General features: G+C 43.1%; 1 protein-coding gene across 3 annotated transcripts in view; it reads left to right on the top strand.

Moving 5' to 3' along the window:
* Positions 1–24730, top strand: part of FARS2 (phenylalanyl-tRNA synthetase 2, mitochondrial) — a 361477-nt gene that overhangs the window by 112510 nt on the left and 224237 nt on the right. For all 3 annotated transcript variants that reach the window (XM_074944919.1, XM_074944920.1, XM_074944918.1), the window contains exon 5: positions 6206–6337. In XM_074944919.1, coding sequence (XP_074801020.1) covers positions 6206–6337 — 132 coding nt within the window. The remainder of the gene's footprint in view (positions 1–6205; positions 6338–24730) is intronic.

Here is a 24730-nt window from a genome sequence, read left to right as displayed (position 1 = left end):
GTATTGGCTCAAGGGTGATGAAAAGGTCCAGGCTGCCGGGGAGAACGGATACACCGCTTGCCTGCTGCGCATTCTCCTCTTCTTCCTCAGCCACAAAATCCTCCTCCGTGTTGCGTGAGACTCCCCCCTTGCAGGTGTCCACGGACAGTGGTGGGGTAGTGATAGGGTCCCCCCCTAGAATGCCATGCAGCTGATCATAGAAGCGGCATGTATGGGGCTCTGACCTGGAGCGACCGTTTGCCTCCTTTGTCTTTTGGTAGGTTTGCCTGAGCTCTTTGACTTTCACGCAGCACTGCTGTGTGTCCCTGTTGTAGCCTCTGTCCATCATGCCCTGTGCGATTTTGGCAAATATATTGGCATTTCTTCTTTTTGATCGGAATTCTGCCTGCACAGATTCTTCTCCCCATACAGCAATCAGATCCAGTGTCTCTCATTCGCTCCATGCTGGAGCTCGTTTGCAATTCTGGGTGGACTGCATGGTCACCTATGCTGCTGAGCTCTCCACGCTGACCAAACAGGAGATGAAATTCAAAAGTTCCCGGGGCTTTTCCTGTGTACCCGGCTACTGCATCAGAGTTGAAAGTGCTGTCCTGAACGGTCACATTGGAGCACTCTGGGATAGTACCCGGAGGCCAATAACGTCGATTTGCATCCGCACGACCCCAAATTCGACCCAGCAAGGTTGATTTTAGCACTACTCCCCTCGCCGGGGAGGAGTACAGCAGTCGATTTTAAGATCCCTTTATGTCGACGGAACAGGGTTGCTTGTGTAGACGCATTCATTATAAAATCAACCTAACACAGCTAAATTCGACCTAACCCTGTAGTGTAGACCAGAGCTAAGACTGCTTTTCTGTCCCCCCCCTCAGTCTTTTGTTCTCTAGACTAAACGTGCTCAATTCTTTTAACCTTTCCTCATAGGTCATATTTTCTAAACCTGTTATCATTTTGGTTGCTCTCCTCTGGACTCTCTCCAATTTGTGTACCCCTTACCAATCTAACAAAAATCTCATTTGGTGATAATTTCTGAGAAAACATAGGATAAATTAGATTTTTGGTCCACGCAATTTCTGCCAGTTGTCGCAAGCAGAATTAATAGAACATAAGAACGGCCATACTGGGTGAGACCAAAGGTCCATTCAGCCCAGTATCCAGTCGTCCGACAGTGACCAATGCCAGGTGCCCCAGAGGGAAAGAACAGAACAGACAATCATCAAGTGATTGATCCCCTGTCACCCATTCCTAGCTTCTGGCAAACAGAGGCTAGAGACCCCATCCCTGCCCATCCTGACTAATAGCCATCAATGGACCTATCCTCCATGAATTTATTTAGTTCCTTTATGAACCCAGCTATAATCCCGGCACCCACAATATCCCCTGGCAAGGAGCCCCACCCGCCAACTGCGCACTGTGTAAAGAAATACCTACTCCTGTCTGCTCCAAACCCGCTGCCCCTAATTTAATATGGTGACCCCTAGTTCTTGTGTCATGAGAACAAGCAAACAACACTCCCACATCCACCTTCTCCACATCAGCCATGACTCCACAGACCCCAATCATACCTCCCCCAGTCATCTCCCTTCCAAGCCAAAAAGTCCCAGTCCCACTAATCTCTCCTTATATGGAAGCTGTTCCATACCCCCAATCACCTTTGTTGCCCTTCTCCGAAACCCCTCCAATTCCAAAATAACTTTCTTGAGATGGGGCAACAAAGGAAAATAGGAAGTAATGAAGTGCAGGCTTAATTTAGGAGAGATGTAAATTTTACATACATAGGGTTAAGCAACTCCTGTTCTCAGTAGTTTCCTTTTGTGAATATTTTCTTTTCTTCCAGAGTCCTTTCCTAAACATAATCCTACAAGGAACAAAACAGTACATAAATGTGTAATCTCTGGAGAATGTCTGGTACTCTGTTTTTTCTGATTCTTAGCAGTACCACAGCAATGGGTTGCCTTCATGATTTTTATTTTCAGTGCCTTTGGCTAAACATTTTCCTTACAGGGCTCAGTTAGGCTACTACTGACAGATTCTTCCTTTAGCTCAGTATATGGCAATGCCATCTCCATTGAATACAAATGTGATCTGTGCAATTCCTTACTGGCATGCATTAATCAAAAATAAGAATAATCCTCCATTTACTTTTTACTCACTAGAGGCCTAATCCTTTAGATACTGCTGGACAAGGGACCCAGTCCAATACTCAATGAAGCCAATGAAAGGATTCCCATTGACATCAGTGGGTAATCATGAACAGTCCCTTTTGAAATAATAAAATGAATGGGTCTACATCTGGTAGTTAGTGTCTGAAGGACCAATTGCTTGGTTTACAGAACACAGAAAGTTAAGTCCTATTGGACTTTTTCAAATTGTATGTCTGATTTTTGGAGCCCTCAGCCTTTTTAAAATTTCTGGAAATAATCCTTTGTGCCTGAAATTTCTCATGTTTAATCTCTGATCATAATAATTTAAAAAGAAATTAAGCCTAATCAATAAGTAGTGTGTATTTAAATGAAGTCAGGTATCTACATCTTGGTATAGGACTGGAGAAACGGAAACAAAAGTTAATAAAATAAATAAGTGAAGATTGATACAGTATTGATACAGTTTCTCTTATATAGTTTCTCTTTTTACTATCCCTTCTCTGTTTTCTGTACTTTTTATGTTATTTCTTTAATTTTGAATATACATTAAAAATAAAAAGGAATGGATGTTACAAAACACTCTGTTTAGTGTTCTAACTAATCCTAAATTACAGGAAATGTGTATATATTTTCCACAGCAATCCTAACTCTTTGAGCCTCCCTGTGGATCAGAACACTGGGTAACATGATGAACTCTGTGACAAATAATGCAATATAATCTAATGCAAAGGAACTGCATTCTATACGGTGTCTGATACCCCAAAGGGAGTGTTCCTTGAACACCAAAAAAATTATTTACATACATCAATGGTTCAAAATTTAAAAAACAAACAGCCTCCCCCCCAAATCCCCTCATGTAATAGAATAATTTTTTCACCTTCCTGCTTTTCATTCAGTCCTTAATCTGTCTTTCAGATAATATGCTGAAATTGTATTTACTTGATTAAGAATCATAGAAATTATGTCCCATCCAGCATTTCTCTGATTCTATGATTCTTAATAACAGATATCAAATATCTGAACATTATCTGAAAGGCAGATTATTAAAAACGTATTCTACTGGTGCTTTCTTTTTATTAAGTACAAAATTAGTTGAATATTCAATGTAATTCTTACTGCCTTTGCGAATTGTGAAATCTGAATGAAAAATAAGTTCACATATATGCATATGTATACAAAAATGCGATGTCTTACATCAGCCTTAGGGTTACAATTCCAATTGCACAAAGGTCAGGAAATTCAAAGTTATGGTTCCCACAGTCACCATATGTTGGTCCCTTTTGTATATATGTAGTGTTCTCTATCTGTGGGGATAACTTTACCGTCTTCATGCATATATATACTGATTTCATATAGACTTCATATATTTATATATGCGTGAAGTCAGTATAGTTATCACCATTTAGCTCTGGTCTACACTTGGGGGGGGGAATCGATCTAAGTCGACGTACTTAGATCGACTTACCATGGGGTCTCCAACGCGGTGAGTCGACTGCTGCTGCTCCTCCGTTGACTCTGCCTATGCCTCTCACGGCGCTGGAGTACAGGAGTCGACGGGAGAGCACTTCGGGGATCGATTTAGTACGTCTAGACTAAACATGATAAATCTATCCCTACTGGATTGAGCGCTGCCCACCGATCCAGCGTGTAGTGAAGACATACCCATAGTGTGTGTGTGTGTAAATAAAAAACATAGTACAAATATGGTCATTCTGATAATCACTTTGAATTTTCTAATTTTATATGAATAAAAAGTTAACCTTCATCCATAAAAGTTCTTGAGGTTTATTTTTAAAAGCAAAAAAGAAAATATGCAAGTGCTAATGTGTTTGAATGGCTGACTGTCAACAGCATCCATTGTGGTGTTTCCTAAATGTTGAATGTATTTACTGTTTTGGCTGTGTCTGTGTAACACATGCATGTGTTACAGTGTATTGTGTGTGTGAGTATTTATGTGCAAAAATGCCATTAACCTGCAGCTAAGGCTGAAAGAATCCATCACCTAAGATTGTAAGAGAATGTTACAGTTTAAAAAAAAAACACAAAAAAACAAAAGTTATAAATTGTGGAAATTCAAAGTTATTTTTCTTTTTAAAATTAAAAAAATCATCTATCGCAAGGAAATATATAGTTAACGTCACCCCTACAAACTTCACTCAGGCCAGTGTTTTTTCAAACTTGAATTGCTTTCCCTTGCTCATTAGTGAACGTGAATTAAATCAAGTTTGAACTTAGCTTCATTACTTCGAGTGGTTTAGCTTGCGTCCCCACTGCAAAGTGGGCAGGTTATCAGCATGAGTGAAAGCTTCTCTTGGGGTTTAGTGTACAGCCTCAAACGAGCCAGTTAGCCCAAGTTAAAAGTACCACCAAACTTGTGTGTGCATGGGAGGGAGGTGAAGGGCAACACCCAAGTAAACTCTGCAGTGAAGAGATACCCCAAATGTCTCTGTGCATCAGGTCTCAATGGTAAAATGGGATAACAATACTCCCACGCTTAGTCTGTCTTGTCTATTTAGGCCTTGAACCTGCATTGTAGTCCATGTGGATGGGATATTGCACTGACGTGGATCACAGTGTAGGACTGGGGTCCTAGATTGTAAGTTGTTTCGGGTAGGGACTGTCTTAACTATGTTTGTATAGTTCCGAGTATAATGGGGCCATAATCTCAGATGGGGCCTCTTGGGTGCCATTTTAATAACAGTCTTTAATAAGGTTCTAGTTTCAGCTATTTTTAATTGTCAGTGCAAACACTTCCATCGGAACGTTTGTGGAAATTGTTTGGAGGGGTGGGGTTTCCCTGGTTGTGTTGCTCAAAAATGGCTGAATCACAGTTGCTTCAAAAAAGGGTGGGAGGCTTAAACTAAACATGGAAAATTTCAGCCTAAAAATAAATTTTCATGTAATTATTAGTAATGGAAAAAGTGAGGGGAAGGGAATTGGAATAGAAACAGGAATTCAACCTTGGAATCAATTTGGCCCTGATATATGCTGATGCTTACAATAACAACAACTATAAACAAACAAAAACTTATCTAAACATTTTTTCCCCTGTAAAATATTTGTCATCTACTGTAATCAGGATGGTGTTGTATGCTGTAAAGGTTTTCTTGGCACAGTTTTGGGATGATATGTATAATATTGCCAAACTCAAACATTCAAAATTCATGAGTCAGGCTTGCAGAAATAATAAAATTAGCTTAAAAGTCATGAGATTTAAAAAAATTTAAAAGGCTCTTGAGCCTTTCATGTTTTCAGGCTTTCTTCTGTAATCATAAAGGCTAGAAAACTGATTTTTTTTTTTTAAATGAAAGCTGAGTTTCTCGTGTAATCATGACTCCAGGCACTAGGGATTTATGAAATGAACCAAACGGGGGTCAAAAGTTGGCAACACTGCATGCATAGCTCACTTACTTACAAGTATTGAAGTAATCCCAAACTCATGCCACAGATATCTTGTGTGTTACACCACATTGCACCATCATGTATTCTCGTATGTGTAGTCTAATAAAATATTCATACACAAGCACGTACAGGGAAAATAGCTTTATTTTTAAAACAGGTTAAGATTACTGTGTTTGGAGGAAAAAAAGGGGGCGGGGAGGGCGGAAACGTATTTGCCTAAATGTGTCATTAAAGTAATAATTAAAATTGTAAAATAATAAAAATAATAAAAACACAACAAAAAGTGTTAGCTATATTTGAGGATCTTAGTCATTTTCTGTTACAGAGAATAACAAAATTACCTACCATCCCATGATCTTGGCTCATTTTCCTTCTCTGCCAGGTGGTTGCTGGAATTTGACAAGTGATTGATTTGGTTTCAAAGGGTGCCTGAATTGCACAAAGTGTTTTTCATATTAGAAAAGACATAGCCATTTTTTCACAAGTTGCAAGATTTATTACCTTGCACAAAAGTGCTGCAAATTAGTTTGTTTGCTATTTATTTTCTCAGGATTACAGTAATTGGTGTCATTAACTGAAGGACAAGTTTTACACAGGGTTGGAGGAGGTAGCGTTTTAAATACTTACTCTTTTTATTTATTTATTTTTAAACAATGGTACAGGACTGGAAATTAGATGGGTAGACTGCTACTTCCCGTTTACTCACCCTTCCTTTGAGATGGAGATCAACTTCCAAGGAGAATGGATGGAGGTGCTGGGCTGCGGGGTCATGGAGCAGCAGCTAGTTAACTCAGGTACTGAAACTTCTCTACTTCATTGACATCTCTATTAGCAAACACTTCTAGCACAATCAGTTTCACAGTCTCCAACTCCCTTTTCCTTCAGAGTGTGCTGCACACACACACACCTCTGTTACTAGCAGGAGCAGCAGAAAGACTGCAGACAGATTGCACGCTGCATGCTGTTAGGGCACCAAGCTAGCCAGCTAGTTGGAGCCCAAAAACTGAAACCATGGCTTTTTTTAGGGAATTTGTGGGGTGGGAGGACCCTTAATTTTAAAAGATAAACTAATTAATTGACAGACAAATTCTCCTGTCATTCAAATCAAGCCTAATTTATTCAAATAGTTATGATTAAAAAATGCTGTTAGCAAAACAGCACACACATAGGAGAACACTGTGGCATCTTAGCTACCACTATATGTTAATTGGGTAAATATTCTCCTTTTATATGTTGTTTATTTGTACTGATGATCATGTACTGTTTCAAGAGCAACAACAATTAATTTAATTGAAATTACAGAGATATGGTTGGTTGCCTGACATGAGTTATCCTCTAAAGATTACAAAAAAGGAAAGAAAAAGATAATGGGATTACTTTTCAAGTATTTTCAAATTCACTACTTCATGGCCTTGATTTTTGGAGTGGATGGGAACCGGCAGCTCCCCCGGAATAAACAGCAGTTGTCGTTTATTACATACCAATGGCCCTTTGGAATACTACTCATCTATTTTGTGCAAACGGGTAAGGTTGCGGCCTCCAGGTGTTCCTGTTATGGTGTATTTAGTGTGTTTTGTTGCTGTAGGTTTTCTTAAGCTATTTCTGGCCTGGTCTACACCTAAAACTTAGGTCAACCTAGCTACATCACTCAGGGATATGAAAAATTTACAACCCTGAGGCGGCCTGGTCTACACTGGGGGCGGGGGGGACAGGGGATCGATCTACGTCATGCAACTTCAGCTACGTGAATAATGTAGCTGAAGTCGACGTACTTAGACCTACTCACCGCAGTGTCTTCGCTACAGTGAGTCGACTGCAGCCACTTCCCTGTCGACTCCGCCTGCGCCTTTCGCTCCAGTGGAGTACAGGAGTAACGGGAGAATGCTCGGCGGTTGATTTATCGCATCTAGACTAGACGTGATAAATTGACTCCCGCTGCGTCGATCACTGCCCGTCGATCCAGTGGGTAGGATAGCCAAGCCCTTAGAGACGTAGTTAAGCCAACCTAAGCCCTAGTGTAGACAGCTCTATCCCCTTTCAGAGAGGTGGATTACCTACAGTGATGGAAGAACCCCTTCTGTTGCTGCAGTAACTATCTATGCTACAGCATTGCAAGCTGCAGTGCTGCAGCGGGGCCACGGTTGTGTTTCTGATGTAGACGTATATCGGTCTTTAGTAGATTCTAAATTCCTCTTTTTTTAATATTCTTTAAAGTAGGCATTTAACCTGGATTTCTCACATCCCAAGTAAGTGCCCTGATCACTGATATGGAGTCAGTCTGTCTCTGACCCAGTGAACATTTAATTATTTATACAAAGTGGGACAGCTCCAACTGGAGACATTGAGAGGGCATCATCCCAGAATAGTTAATAGCCAGGTGCTTAGGGCACCCACCTTTGATGTGAGAGTCCCAGGTTCAAGTCTCCCCCGGATTCAGAAAGGGTATCTCTCTCATTTTCCTTGAAAATCTTTGAAAGGTCTCAGTTTTGTACTGAGGAGGAACAAGAATATTTTTGGAATCTTGAGTTTTTATGGGATGGGAAAACCGTTTCCCATCCAGGTCAGTTGATGATTGTGATGATGATGATATACAGACCAAAAGAGTCTTGTTAATTTCAGCTCAATTCAAAGCAAAATGCATTGCAGGTGGGGAACAAAAAGAAAGGAATCAATGTTTGTCAAACAGAAAGAGACAAAGTTGTTGAGAAAAGAAGACATTTTATTTTGAGATTGCTCAGAGGATATTACAAATTGGAAAAAACAAGTAGGAACTGTGAAAAAGTTTAAAGCTTGAAAGTGTATTGACATCTCTGGTGAGATGTGCTGGGAGGCTAGAAGCTTGTTTTTAATTTGAGGAGTCGTCTTATTTACTTGCGATTCAAGATGCAGTAGGCTTTCAATCCCCCACTTCCTCCAGCTTGTTCAGAATTCACTTTTGCAAATAGAAGTGCCCAGGCTTAGCACTAGTATGAAACACATCCCAGCCACTGAAACACCATAAAGCTACTCTTGCCCTCTTTTGTTGCTTAGTTAAAGATTAAATATACAGGACCTTGCAGTAAACTTAATACAGACAAAACCAAAATGTATGTATGTTTGTTTATTTATGTATTTATTTATTAAGAAATGTGGCTTGTAATTACTGCATATGACTTGACGTGGCCTACACAGGTAATAGTTGCTTCTGTCCCATTCACACAGATTTCAGAATATCCCCAAAGTGCCAACTTAACATTTATTTATGATGGTGCCTTGTTTATTATTATGACTCAAACTCATAGATTCTCAGAATTTGTTATAGTGACAAGCCTCCCGCAAGACAAAGTTAAAAATCCTTAGTATTGCCCTGACACTATGACCAGAAGGGAAGTACTTCTCATAGCTGTTAGAAATCAAAATTGTGCCTCCTAGTTCCTTCATCTTGATTGCCGGGAGGACTGGAACTTCCTTTCCAAAGTCTCCACCCCATAGTGCACGGAGGGGTGTTTTCATGGCTCCATCTCTTCCCTCTACATAAAGGCTTGGCAGGACTTAATTTAAATTGATAGATGTTGTTAAACATTGATTTCAGCTGACACCCTGAAATTGGTGAAAAGCATATCCATCCATACAAGTTAGTGCAGCCTCCCACTTGGGCCTGTAGAAATTGGGTATCACTGGCCCTGCAGCAGCAGCACAGAGCACTCTCTGCAGCCCTGCTGTCACAGGAGAGAGGGAGCGGGTCTATGACAGTGGAGAGGGCTCTCTGCACAGCTGCAGGGCCAGTGACACTGGATTCCTGCAGGCCGAGGGTGTGGGGAAGGCTATGGTCCTGGCAGGGCAGAGTAGAGACCCCTGGCCAAGGCTGCAAGGTTGAGGATGAGCCCTCAGCCGTAGGGGACAGAGCCATTCATCAGCAGAGTGGCCTCCTCCACAGTTGGGGGCTTGTCCTTCTCCTCCTTGCAGTCCCGACCAGGGAGGTCTCTGCTCTGCCCTGCTAGGACCATAGCCAGCCTTGCGCCTGCAACGATCCAGTGTCACTGGCTCCACGGCTGTGCAGGGAGCCCTCTGCAGCTCCGCTGTCACAGTCCCGCGCTCACTCACTAGCCCTGAGTGCGGGGGCTGTCCCCAGGCAGGGAGTGTTCAGCAGTGGGGTGGCCTCCTCCACGGCTGAAGGCTGATCTTCCTCCTTTCAGCCCTGGCCAGAGACCTCTGCTCTGGTGACCAGAACCGCAGCCTCCCCTGCATCCTGTGTCCGGATATCTTGGACCCCTCAGCAGCACAGGATCCCTGCAGCTACACCATTGTCAATGCCCTAATGCTACCCCCAACCATACTTCCCCCTTAATTTCCTGCAACTGTCAAATTAAAAATGGATAAAAAGGTGGGGGGGGGGGGGAAGAATTCTACCAAGCCTATCTATCGGGTATCCTGCTTCTCCAGCATCTTTCATCAGTTCTTTGTTTATCATCCTGGCCATATGCAAGGGGAGAGATCTTCATCTTTTTCCTGGGAAGTGAATACCACATCTTTCACATGGTTTTTGTTGTTGTGTGCCTCAAAACTTCATCCAGAGTACTTGCCTATAAATGAAGCTACATTATTTTCACAGTTATCACAGCTTGCATGGAAAACATGAAATTGACTGCTCTATGAAAAACATGAATTTAAAATTTCCCACCAGTTGCTCACTTATTGTGAAAAATGCTAACTCAGAATCTCCATGGGAGATATTCTAGAACTCAGCACAGTAGGATTGAATGGAATTTTTTTTTAAAAAACATTATTCATTTTTGGCTGGCTTGGCCACAGCTGGGGAATATTTCAGTTAGTTTGCTGTGTGTGCCAGTTCACAGGCTAAGTGCCAAAAGATGTTTTTCATGTTCTGCTGCACTGCTAACTGATAAGCACCAGAGCAGAAACAAGGGAGTTTGCATTCATACAGGATACTGCAGCAGAACGAACTTCAGCTGAACCAAACCTTTTCTACAGTAAAAATTTTAGAATGTGTGTTTAAACTGCTTTTATTGAAATGTTGTTTTTCTGAACAATTTATGTCAAAGTTTTCCTTAGATACACTGAAAATTTTGAAGTAAAGTTCCAAAATAGTAAACAATGAATAGAAACTCTTTATTTATTTCTTCCTAACAAAACATGCCTGGCCCCTTAGCAAACATTTTTGGTTGATGTGAGTCATTAAGACATGTATTTATGAAATTTTATGTTGCCCAGTGAAATTTACCTTTTTCTTCCATAAAAAATGGCACTTTTCTATGGAAAAAAACAAGCCTTAGCTACAATTACATTTTTTCCCTTTGTATTATTGCTTAAATGTGAAGTATTTGTTTGTGAGATCACCAAAAGCTATCACTCAGAACTAAGTTGCCTGTGCACAGTGCTCTGCTATGGCTATATTTTAAAGAGGCCTGGAGGATGCCACACATTGGATGATTTTTATGCTGTCTTTTATTTATTTTCTATATATTTGGGCAGAAATATAAATGAGCTTTATAGGCTGATTAAGAGATAAGTTCCCTGCCCCAAAGCTGTTAGGCATTAAAAGTGAAGTAGTGACACTTCCCCTTGAATGGTCCCTTAGGGTATGTCTACACTACGAAATTCAAATTTATAGAAGTAGTTTTTTTAGAAATCGTTTTTATATAGTCGATTGTCTGCGTCCCCACACAAAATGCTTTAAGTGCATTAACTCAGCGGAGTGCTTCCACAGTACCGAGGCTAGGGTCGACTTCCTGAGTGTTGTACTGTGGGTAGCTATCCCACAGTTCCCGCAGTCTCCACCGCCCATTGGAATTCTGGGTTGAGATCCCAATGCCTAACGGGGCAAAAACATTGTTGCGGGTGGTTCTGGGTACGTGTTGTCAGGCCCTCCCTCCCTCCGTGAAAGCAACGGCAGACAATCGTTTTGCGCCTTTTTTCCTGAGTTACTTGGCAGATGCCATACCACGGCAAGCATGGAGCCTGCTCAGATCACTTCGGCAATTAGGAGCACATTAAACACCATGCACATTATCCAGCAGTATATGCAGCACCAGAACCTGCCAAAGCGAAACTGGGCGAGTAGGTGACGTCAGTGCGGTGACGAGAGCGATGAGGACATGGACACAGACTTCTCTCAAAGCACGGGCCCTGGCAATGTGGGCATCATTGTGCTAATGGGGCAGGTTCATGCCGTGGAATGCCGATTCTGGGCACAGGAAACAAGCACAGACTGGTGGGACCGCATAGTGTTGCAGGTCTGGGACGATTCCCAGTGGCTGCGAAACTTTCGCACGCGTAAGGGCACTTTCATGGAACTTTGTGACTTGCTTTCCCCTGCCCTGAAGCACAAGAATACCAAGATGAGAGCAGCCCTCACAGTTGAGAAGCGAGTGGCAATAGCCTAGTGGAAGCTTGCAACACCGGACAGCTACCGGTCAGTTGGGAATCAATTTGGAGTGGGCAAATCTACTGTGGGGGCTGCTGTGGTGCAAGTAGCCAACAGAATCAAAGATGTGCTGTTATCAAGGGTAGTGACCCTGGGAAATGTGCAGGTCATAGTGGATGGCTTTGCTGCAATGGGATTCCCTACCTGTGGTGGGGCCATAAACGGAACCCATATCCCAATCTTGGCACCGGAGCACCAAGCCGGCGAGTACATAAACCGCAAGGGGTACTTTTCAATAGTGCTGCAAGCACTGGTGGATCACAAGGGACATTTCAGCAACATCAGCGTGGGATGGCTGGGAAAGGTACATGACGCTCGCATCTTCAGGAACTCTGGTCTGTTTCAAAAGCTGCAGGAAGGGACTTCCTTCCCTGACCAGAAAATAACCGTTGGGGATGTTGAAATGCCTATATGTATCCTTGGGGACCCAGCCTACCCCTTAATGCCATGGCTCATGAAGCCGTACACAGGCAGCCTGGACAGCAGTCAGGAGCTGTTCAACTACAGGCTGAGCAAGTGCAGAATGGTGGTAGAATGTGCATTTGGACGTTTAAAGGCGCGCTGGCGCAGTTTACTGACTCGGTTAGACCTCAGAGAAACCAATATTCCCATTGTTATTGCTGCTTGCTGTGTACTCCACAATATCTGTGAGAGTAAGGGGGAGACGTTTATGGTGGGGTGGGAGGTTGAGGCAAATCGCCTGGCTGCTGGTTGCGCCCAGCCAGACACCAGGGCGGTTAGAAGAGCACAGGAGGGTGTGGTGCGTATCAGAGAAGTTTTGAAAACCAGTTTCATGACTGGCCAGGCTACGGTGTGAAAGTTCTGTTTGTTTCTCCTTGATGAAACCGCCCCCCCAACCTCTCCCCCCGGTTCACTCTACTTGCCTATAAGCTAACTGCCCTCCCCTCCCCTCTTCGATCACAGCTTGCGGAGGCAATAAAGTCATTGTTGCTTCACATTCATGCATTCTTTATTAATTCATCACACAAACAGGGGGATAACTGCCAAGGTAGCCCGGGAGTGGTGGTAGAGGAGGGAAGTGCTGGGTGCGGTGGTGGAGGAGGGAAGGACAAGGCCACACAGCACTTTAAAAATTTAAAACTCTAAAACTTATTGAATGCCAGACTTCTGTTGCTTGGGCAATCCTCTGGGGTGGAGTGGCTGGGTGGCTGGAGGCCCCCCCACAGCGTTCTTAGGCTTCTGGGGCTATGGAACTTGGGGAGGAGGGCAGTTGGTTACACAGGGACTGTAGCGGCGGTCTGTGCTCCAGCTGACTTTCCTGCAGCTCAACCATACGCTGGAGCATATTAGTTTGATCCTCCATCAGCCTCAGCATTGAATCCTGCCTCCTCTCATCACGCTGCCTCCACTTACTCTCTTCAGCCCGCCACTTCCTCTCTTCAGCCCACCACCTCTCCTCGCGTTCATTTTGTGCTTTCCTGCACTCTGACATTGTCTGCCTCCATGCATTCATCTGTGCTCTGTCAGTGTGGGAGGACAGCTTGAGGTCAGAGAACATTTCATCGCGAGTGTGTTTTTTTCACCTTCTAATCTTCGCTAGCCTCTGGGAAGGAGAAGATCCTGTGATCCTTGAAACACATGCAGCTGGTGGAGGAAAAAAAAAGGGACAGTGATATTTAAAAAGACACATTTTATAGAACAATGGGTACACTCTTTCACGGTAAACCTTGCTGTTAACATTACATACATAGAACATGTGCTTTCGTTACAGGGTCACATTTTGCCTCCCCCCACCGCGTGGCTAACCCCTCCCCCCACCACATGGCTAACAGTGGGGAACAATTCTGTTCAGCCACAAACAAACAGCCCAGAAGGAACGGGCACCTCTGAATGTCCCCTTAAGAAAAGCACCCTATTTCAACCAGGTGACCATGAATGATATCACTCTCCTGAGGATATGAAGTTTCCATCAGAGGAGTGAAGTTTTGGAATAGCCTTCCAAGGGAAGCAGTGGGGGCAAAAGATCTATCTGGCTTTAAGATTAAACTCGATAAGTTTATGGAGGAGATGGTATGATGGGATAACATGGTTTTGGTAATTAAATATTCATGGTAAATAGGCCCAATGGCCTGTGATGGGATATTAGATGGGGTGGAATCTGAGTTACCCAGGAAAGAATTTTCTGTAGTATCTGGCTGATGAATCTTGCCCATATGTGTTTAGCTGATTGCCATATTTGGGGTCGGGAAGGAATTTTCCTCCAGGGCAGATTGGAAGAGGCTCTGGAGGTTTTTCGCCTTCCTCTGTAGCATGGGGCACGGGTCACTTGCTGGAGGATTCTCTGCTCCTTGAAGTCTTTAAACTACAATTTGAGGACTTCAATAGCACAGATATAGGTGAGAGGTTTTTTGCAGGAGTGGTGGGTGAAATTCTGTGGCCTGCGTTGTGCAGGAGGTCAGACTAGATGATCATAATGGTCCCTTCTGACCTAAATATCTATGAATCTATAACAGAGATATAAAGAACGGATGTTGTTTGAATGCCAGCAAATATACGCTGCAGTGCTTTGTTCTGCAATGATTCCCAACTACGTGCTATTGGCCTGGCGTGGTAAAGTGTCCTACCATGGTGGACGGAATGAGGCTGCCCTCCCCAGAAACTTTGTGCAAAGGCTTTGGGAGTACATCCAGGAGAGCTTTATGGAGATGTCCCTGGAGGATTTCCGCTCCATCCCCAGACACGTTAACAGACTTTTCCAGTAGCTGTACTGGCCGCGAATGCCAAGGCAAATTAATCATTAAATACACTTGCTTTTAAACCATGTTTACTGTTTTAAAAGGTACACTCACCAGAGGTCCCTTCTCCACTTGGCGGGTCCAGGAGGCAGCCTTGGGTGGGTTCGGGGGGTACTGGCTCCAGGTCCAGGGTGAGAAACAGTTCCTGGCTGTCGGGAAAACCGGTTTCTCCACTTGCTTGCTGTGAACTATCTACAACCTCATCATCATCCTCTACCTCATCCCCAAAACCTACTTCCGTGTTGCCTCCCTCTCCATTGACGGAGTCAAAGCACACGGTTGGGGTAGTGGTGGCTGAACCCCTTAAAATGGCATGCAGCTCATCATAGAAGCGGCATGTTTGGGGCTCTGACCCGGAGCGGCCGTTCGCCTCTCTGGTTTTCTGGTAGGCTTGCCTCAGCTCCTTAAGTTTCACGTGGCACTGCTTCGGGTCCCTGTTATGGCCTCTGTCCTTCATGCCCTGGGAGATTTTGACAAAGGTTTTGGCATTTCGAAAACTGGAACGGAGTTCTGATAGCACGGATCCCGTATCTCCCGTTTGGTCCATGCTGGAGCTCTTTTGCGATTCTGGGACTCCATCATGGCCACCTCTGCTGATGAGCTCTGCATGGTCACCTCTGCTGATGAGCTTTGCACTCACCTGCAGCTTGCCATGCTGGCCAAACAGGAAATGAGATTCAAAAGTTTGCGGGCCTTTTCCTGTCTGCCTGGCCAGTGCATCTGAGTTGAGAGTGCTGTCCCGAGCGGTCACAGTGGAGCACTCTGGGATAGCTCCCGGAGGCCAATACCGTCAAATTGCATCCACAGTATCCCAAATTCGACCCGGCAAGGCCGATTTCAGCGCTGATCCCCTTGTCGGAGGTGGAGTAAGGAAATCAATTTTAAGAGCCCTTTAAGTCAAAAAAAAAAAGGGGGGGGGGGCTTCGTTGGGTGGACGGGTGCAGGGTTAAATTGATTTAACGCTGCTAAATTTGACCTCAACTCCTAGTAAAAAGAAAAGGAGTACTTGTGGCACCTTAGAGACTAACAAATTTATTTGAGCATAAGCTTTCGTGAGCTACAGCTCACTTCATCGGATGCATTCAGTGTTAGTCTCTAAGGTGCCACAAGTACTCCTTTTCTTTTTGCGAATACAGACTAACACGGCTGCTACTCTGAAACCTCTCAACTCCTAGTGTAGACCAGGGCTCAGAATATATGCTAACTACTTATGCTAAAGCTAAACTATCTGTTTAGCTGTGACGCTCTTAGTACCTTTCCCAAGCTTGAAGAAGAGCTCTGTGTAGCTTGAAAGCTTGTCTCTCTTACCAACAGAAGTTGGTCCAATAAAATATATTCCCTCACCCATCTTGTCTCTCTAATATACTGGGACCGACACAGTTAAACAACACCACATGTGTCTTGCAATGACAGTTCTCCTGCTTGTAATATCTTAATACAGTTTCTTGGAGGATAACTTGAGGATGTATCAAATTCAAATGATATTGCCAGATTATCTAAGATTTTCAGTTTTGAACATTTAGTCTTGAGTGAAGAATTCCATTGTAGCTGTAATGCCCTATGGAATCTGGGCTAAACTATTGTTTTCCCAAATACTCTCTTCCACTGAAAATGCTTCTGATACTCATCTTTACAGAGAATCACGGAAATGTAAGGCTGGAAGTGATCCTAGGACGTCATCAAGTCCAACCTCCTCCGCTGGGGCAGGACAAAGTAAACTTTGACCATCTCTGACAGAAGCCTTTCTTTGATTTCAGTCACCTTTAAATAGAATATGTACTTTAAAACAATCAAATTTGTGCAAGAGCAAAAGCTTTATTAGCTTCATTCACTGCCCACTTTCCTGGTCTTCTGGGGGGGGTTTTTTCTCTTTTTATATCGAAGAAAAGATTCCATAGTCTTTGTGTCTTTGCCTCTCTTTCCTGACAGCATAACTCACTGCTAGGTCTCCAGTGTCTGACATTGACCTTCAGAATGTGTTACAAAGAACCCAAATGACAGAGACAACAAAAATAGTACATTAAATTTGAAATTTCTGAAATAAAATAAGATTCATTGCTTTATCTTATATAGGGTTGTTTTAGTGTCATACCTCACTTTCAAGGTTCAGCTGATTCTGATATTCAGAAAAACTATACCAGATTTCTTCACCCAAGATTCTAAAGCTGACCACCTCCTTAAAGGCTCACTGAATGGGATATGGGGGTTGTTCGTTCTTCATACCCATTGATCTCTGTGCTGAGGTCAGTCAGGGTGCCCATTGTGATGGTGTTTGATTCCAAAATAAAAATCCTGAAGTGTAAAAGGGAGAGGAGAGATTGCAGTGTTATTGACTGTTTAAAAGAAAATTGCAATGCATATACCAGGAAGGCTACTCTTTATAACCCCACTGAGAATATGGTGCCAAATTTTTCCTCCAGGTCTTCGGCCTGCCTATGTAACTAGTTTTGAAGTGATAAATAATGCTGAAGACAGGACAGTCATACAGAGCCATCTGGGTTGCTTGGTAAACTGGGCCCATTTGAACAAAATGTGCTTAATACAGCCAAATGCAAAATTATGCCTCTAGGAACAAGAAATGCAGGCCATACATATAGAATGGGGGACTGTACCCTGGAAGGAAGTGACTCTGAAAAGAATTTAGAGGTTAGAGTAAATAAGCAACTCAACGTGAGTTCCCCACGTGAAGATGTGGCAAAATGGGCCAGTGTGGTCCATGCTTGTATAAACAGGGGGAGTAGTGAGTAGGAGTAGGGAGGTGATTGCATTTCTGTGTATGGCATTGGTGAGACCATTTCTGAAATACTGCATACCATTCTGGTATCCACAGCTTAACAAGGATGTTGGAAAAAGTGGAGAGGGTGCAGAAAAGAACCACAAAAATAATTGGAAGACTGGAGTAAATTCCTCATAGTGAGAGATGTATAGAGCTCAATCTGTTTAGTTTATGACAAAGAAGATTGAGGGGTGATTTGATTACAGTGCATAAGTACCTTCATGGGGAGAGAATACTAGGTACTAAAGGGCTTTGTAATCTCGTGGATAAGGCATAACCAATGGTTGGAAGGTGAACTAGACAAATTCAAATTAGAAATAAGGCATGAATTTTTAACAATGAGAGTGATTAATCATTGGACAAACAACCAAGGGAAGTGGTGGATTCTCTATCTCTTGATGTCTTCAAATCAAGACTCGATACTTTTCTGGAAGATATCTTGTCGTCAAATTGAGTAAAATTTATTGGTCTGTGTAATACACAAGGATATACAGCAGGTCAAATTTGATGATCTTATGGTCCCTTCTGGCTTAAACTCTGTCAATATATCTAATCTGTCTAAAAACCAAAAACTCCACCTGTTGTAGAGATTTATTTCAGCTGTTTAGAAAATTCTTATTATTCCGAAGGCACAGAGTAAGGAATGCAGTTACATGTTCCCCAAAGGCTGAAGTTAGTGATGCAGAACTTTGGAAATGTATTGTAGTGCAAAGAGAGGGAGCTGGATAGAAGGAAATTCAGTATCATAATCAGTATAAAATCTAGTTCTAGATTTTTTTAAAATTTCATGTTGTGTGGGGTCTTTTTGCTAATAGTAAAACTGTGTATTTAAATATTATTTATATTAAAATTCATGTATAAAAGTCATATTAATATAAAGTTATGGTTACTATAATTAACACTCAACAATTAGAAAATAAAGTATTGAAGCTTTTAAGCACAACGTAAGCTCTTTGGGGTTTTTTGGTTTTATGTTTGTACAGCCCCTAGTACAATGGTTTGCTGATCCATGATCAGGGCTCCTAGGCTCTACTGCAATACAAATAATAATGAATAATAGTAGTAATAACTAGTAGGATGTATATTAAGACTTTCTGAAAAACAATAGTTCCCGGTCTAGGTGCAACCGCTATCGATATCACATACCGAGTGCTTGTGAACCATGAGTAAGGCTGCAAGTCTGTCATGGAAGTCACTGATTCGGTGACTTTCTGGGACCTCCATGACTTCCGCAGCTGCCAGTGTGGCTGACCACAAGGCCGCCCGAGCAGCTGGCCCTGGGTGGCTGCTGGGGTGGCCCCGAGGCCAGCTGCACCAGCCGCTGGTGGAGTGGCCCCAGGGCCATCCGAGCAGCTGGCTCCGGGGGCCGCCCAAGCAGCAGCTGGCTCCGGGGGCCACCCAAGCAGCAGCTGGCTCCGGGGGCCACCCAAGCAGCAGTGGTCCTGGGGGCAGCCCCAGAGCAGTAGACCTGGTGCAGCAGCGGTTCCGGGGACTGCTCTGGGGGGCATCAGAGCGGCAGTCCCTGGGGACCTTGGAGCAGCGGTCATCCGGGGACAGTCAGCCCTCGCTGCAAGAGCAGGGGCCAGATGTTGTTCCCCAAGACCCACCAAAGCAGCACCCATGAATTTTTTTCATTGCCAGTGACCTATCCAGGATTTTTACTAAAAATACCCATGAGTAAATCTTAGCCTTAATCGTAAGTGCTGCTGTACTGAAACTGCTAGTGGGGAGAGTTGGCAAGGCTTGTTGCTGCGCATGTATCTCCTGCCTTCCCGTTCAGAAAGTAGCACTGGCATAGCCCTCAGAGATGACGATTTGCCTGTTTTTTTGGGATTGAGGATGAATGCAATGGATATGAGGAGAGCTTGGCAGAGAAAATGTCAGTTGGCTAAAATGGAAGGGAAGGGGATTGCTCCGACTTCAGTGACGGAATGAGGCCTTTGACAAGGATACGGAGAAATTGTGCACAGTTTGCATTTGTTTGTATTCTCGGTTCAAACATTGCTGTGCAGTGCTGAGGTTGAAAGGAGTGTGTATAATATCTTGAAGTTGCAGTGAAAGCACTTTGCTGACCATTTATTGTTGTCAATCCTTATGTATTCAGTCCTAAGATTGTTGTGAGTGAAGGCTAATGAGCCTGATAACGTGCCTTCCTCATAGACAGAGAAACACAAAGAAAAGAGTTTGCAGTAACTAAACCAATTTCACTGAAGCAAGCTTTTCCTCTGAATGTGAGGGGTTTTAAGGCAAAAGCATACTTGCCACAAAGTATTGTGTGGGGTGAAAGTTAGATGCTATTCCTCGAAATGTTTTTTTTTCCTGTTTTAAAACACTGACAGCTTAGCTACAGTATTTAATTCCAGCACTTAAAGTGTTACTGAGCCCAGTGCTGCCATCTTCTGCACAATAAAAATTTTAACGTGTAATCTTAGCTGTAGCACTCTAAACATTTGATTATTTTATTTATTTATTTTTACACGTGCTTTCTAAAGGAGAATGGCAGCTCCAAATTCTTAACCCTTCAGTTGTTTTAGGCTCTGGTTTTGACACAACCAAACTCTGTATCGTGCTTAATAAGCAGTGAATTTGTAGCTAATGGAAAAACCTTGCTAATGCTACCTTGAAGGGACAGTTTTACTTGTTTAATTTATTAATATACTCTGAGTTACATTTTAGAGATGTAGGATTTTGATTTATCAAGCAGTGGGAGGGCGGGGAGTTTTGGGGAATGGGAAATTTAATGTCTCATCCACCTCTTTATTTTGAGTCTTGCCTGATAAATTGCATTAAAATGTTTCAACAGATGGAGCATATGGCCTATCCAGCATGCAAACCCAATGTGTTCTACCCATCCTAACGTCTTTTTGAGCACTAACACTGCAGGAATCTTGAAATATTTAAGTGTGTGTGCGTATGTATGTATGTATAGATATAGTAGAGAGGAGTACACATACGCACATCCTTACAAAACCTTTAAGTCCGTGGTCCCCAAACTTTTTACCGTACCTTCCCCTTACCCCTGTCTGCCGCACCTCCCCTATCCCCCTGAGTTGGGGCTGGGAGTGGGGCCACAGCTCCTGGAGGGGCCGTGGTGACACGGACAGGGGTAAGGAGGCAGAGGCCACAGCTTGGGGAGGGGCCGGGGCGGAGCTGGGTGGTGCTCCCTCCACACCCCAGCCACGTCCCTGTGAACGTTCCTCCGCAATCCCTTGTGGGGGGGGGGATGCCCCACAGTATGGGGACCTCTGCTTTAAGGTGAAGTTAAGTTACAATTGCATATCAATGGGTTGAGCACATAGATACATAAAACGCCTCCAGTGTTACGCTGAATAAAGGTTGTACTTCTCAAACAAGACACCCAGAGTAATTTTACTCTCCCTCTTGAGGCTCAGCTGCCCTCATCACAAATCTTTTAGTGGAAAACAAAATCTCTTTTTATCCAGTGACTTTCTAGCTAAGGTACTTAAATGGCCCACACAATGATATCTGAGCGCTTGTCAATCTTTAATGTATTTATCTTTACAACATCCATATGAGGTGGGGAGTGCTATTATTTCCATTTTACAGATGAGGCACTGAGGCACAGAAAGGCTAAGTGACTTGCCCAAGGTCACACAGGATGTCTGTGATGGAGCAGAGTCTCCCAAGTCCTAGGCAAGTTACCTAACCACAGGGCCATCCTTCTTCTCAAAGCTGCCTAGTGATTTGAGCTCTACTTCCGTAAGTAAAAGAGCTGGGGAGTTTGGGGTTTTATTTAAATGTAAACAGAGCTATCTGGCAGTTGTATGCTATATGATTGCCAGAGCTGGCCAATCCCAGTGACATACCCAATTTGATAGTTAATAGCTGGTGAAATTTTACTTTAATCATCTAAACTCAGGGAATTTTGGAGGAAGTCCTGGTAGAGTTGGCTTAAGGGGGAAAGGCATAGGTGAGCTGTTCATAGGAGTATGATAAATTGATCTTGGTGGTCCACAACATATCGTGTGGATATTACTGTCTACATATGTGTGTAGTGTGTTCTGGGGGCCCTAAGCTAATATAGGCAGAGCAGGTCTTGACAGATTAAAAAGGGAATAAGACAGAGGACCTGACCTATCTCAGAGAAGATGCTCAGTCTCCCTATTGGAAAAGGAGAGTGTCCGCACTCCGGTCTTTATTTGGAGCTGTATCATGCAAGGTGCTCAGCAGCCTGTTCTGAATACAGCAGATCATTTAAGCACATGCTCAATTTTAAGAGGTGGTCTCATCAAAGTGAATGTGCTTTAGGCCCTGATGCAGCAAAACACTTAAATGTGTGCTGAAGTCCCATAAATTTCAAACCAGTGGGACTTTAGCACATGCTTAAGGATTTTGGAGCCAGAGTGCTCAGCACCTTGCAGGAGGATCAAGTCCATAAAGTGGAAGCAGTTGCAGGCTAGGGATAAACTCTTGAGGGGATGTAGAGTTTCCTTTTTCCTTCCTCACAGCTGAAAAGGAAATTTAGTTAAGGATGGTTTGCTTCCCACTCTTGGATGAAGACGGTTTTTCCATTGGTGGTTGAGTTTGCTTTCTTTTGGACAAGGCTAAAGGAAATTTTGGTCTTGGCTTGATAAATTGGGGCAAGGCAGAGAGACAGACTACACAGAGGTGATATCCCTTAAAGTCTCAGGAGGCAGTATTTTATTTGTTGTTGCTTTCCCGTTTTCTGTTACCCCTGGCTACAGCTGCAGGTCAAACACATACAGTGTATTATAAAGTTATGTAAAGGTTTCTGGTTTTTTTCCTCTTCCTCTTGCAAAGATAATTTGTCTATTGTCTGTTTCTTAATTTACAGCTCTGCTTGTTTAACTTGTTTTTCATCGTTTTTCATCCAAAATGAGCCCACGAAATTCTTAAAATGTTGCTTTCTCTGACTTTATTACTTCTGACAGATTCATCGTATATGTTGGAATTTGGTGTTCTTTGAAAGAATTAATATAACCTTATTCCCAGTCTGTATATGTTTGCTAAGAATGAACAAATATATTGCAATACATTTTATGACAATTCAGTTATACCTATTTCTGGGAGGTATATTGTTTATTTGCAGGGATGGTTAGTACGGGATTGAGTTTCGAACTAAAAAGCTATTATAGAACTTGGAACCAGCGTTTAAATATGTGGCGCCACATTGGCTTTGCATGGTCTGTGGACAAATTACCAGCTGAGCATTAGATTGATTCTGTGAGTGGATTTAGAGGGTAATGTCTCTTTGATGGTACAAGACTTCATTTGCATTTGGAACATTCATCCCATACCCTCACAGTACTGGAATCTAGCCTATACTTCAGACCTTATTTTCTCCTCCCCACAAAACCACTGCAAGATGTTAACACGCTCTGAGTTAATGCTGGCCCTGAGCCAGCTAGCCTGGTTATTTGAGGGTATGACATAAGTACTTTCTCCCCTGAAGAGGTGAGAGACTCTACTCTCCGGGAGAATGATTAGGTAGTCCAATTGGAATTTTAAAAACCAGTTACTGTATACAGCTAGATATATTAAAGCCTTGTGAGGTAATATTACACATACAGTAGTTAGAGTGTGTCTTTCTCACATTTTCCTTCATGTTTGGAAATTAAAAAAGACATTAAAGATTTGGAGCCTCAGTATGACTGATCTTCCTGGGATCCGGCAGGAGGATTAGAGTGCTGTACGCAAGAGGCAGCTAAATAATGTGTGAGATTTATTAAGTAATTCCAAAGCAAAACAAGATGATGATCTCAGCACCCTCAACAGCAACAATTTATAGCACAGAAGTGTCTTCTTTCTTTTATTTACACAAATAGGAATATAGTCTAATAATGTATTTTAATTACTGTAATATGCTGTGCTGAACGCTTCAAAATGTGATCCTTTGTAGAGTTATTTAAACAATTCTTCTCCCAGTTTCATCTTGTTCTCATTTATAAGGATTCTAGTTTTTATGCAACTAAGAGCTGTTGCCTTTCTGATCCAAATAACAAGTTTCCTCATCTGATTGGGGGATTCCACCAGATTTTTGTTGGGCTGTACGATGCTTACCAGGATTAGCCAAATAGGAATGGATAGGAGACTTTATTTATGTGAGTCTGTACCTACTCCTAGCAGTGCAGCATTAAACTGTTTCGCTTTGCCAGACAGCAAAAGCAAACTTTATTTCTTATCTGTCCAAAATCTATTTGTCGAGGAGACTAATGTTAAAATATATCACAGATAGTGCAATTCATGCCACTTCTTGCCTTTCAGACTTTCATGTTTGTAGGTTGGGTAAATGGGCAGAGTTTTCCCCTATGGCTGTCTGAAGCTGTATATGCTCTCTCTCTCTCTCTGACTTTACCCTTTGTCTATGATTAAGAAACAGAGAAAGCAGAGATGATTTTCTAGCACTACTTTCTGACAACCAGAGTAATCTCCTGTATTATTTTGAAATTTTGTTTTGTTTTGTGTAAGTATATTGTAAGTCAGCTCCAATGTCACAGCTTGCGTTTTAACTGCTATAACAAAGGCTATATCTTCACTTATGGCAGTAGTGTAGAGTACAGGCACTGCACATGTAGCTGTAAGCCCCAGGGAAAGATAAGCTGTGTCCCTACTTGTCATTGTGGTCTGTAGCGCCACACAATAGTGAAAGGCCCCAACGGGCAACAACGAAAGGTGCTGGCAGGGGGAAGGCAGCAGGGAAAGACTCTGGAGCCTTTCCCCGCTGCTTCCCTCTGCCAGAGCCTTTCTCAGGGGCAGGAAAAGGCTCCAGCCGTCGGGGGACGCTACACATTACACTGCTAAAAATAGCAGTGTAGATGTGGGAGGCACTGCTTGGGCAGGTAGAGAGCTGTGTTAGGTGATTCCGGCACGTAGGGTACTCTACTCTGTTCGTCTAAGCCAATGGTTCTCAACCTATTTACCATTGTGGGCTGCATATGCAGCTCTCTCTGTTATGTGGGCCGCATCCACAGAATATATATACTGCCTGTATGGCTCTGAGGCTGTCACATGGGCTGCAGCTGTGTGCTGATTGGGCCACAAGGGGCCCACGGGTTCAGAACCACTGGCTTAAGCCATGTCTCACTGTCTACAACACTGTTTATACCTGCGCTAGCTGTACTCTGCACACCGCCATAAGTGTAGATGTAGCCTAAGCAGGGTGACCTGATCTCCCGTTTTTAAGCCCTCCTGCAGGTGTCCCAACTTTTCCTTTAAAACGGACAAATTGCCCTGTATTTTCTGTCTCCCG

This window comes from Natator depressus, chromosome 2 (genome assembly GCF_965152275.1).
Source record: "Natator depressus isolate rNatDep1 chromosome 2, rNatDep2.hap1, whole genome shotgun sequence".
Lineage (NCBI taxonomy): Eukaryota > Metazoa > Chordata > Testudines > Cheloniidae > Natator > Natator depressus.
Note: the sequence above shows the minus strand (reverse complement) of the source record. Positions and strands in the feature narration are given on the sequence as shown.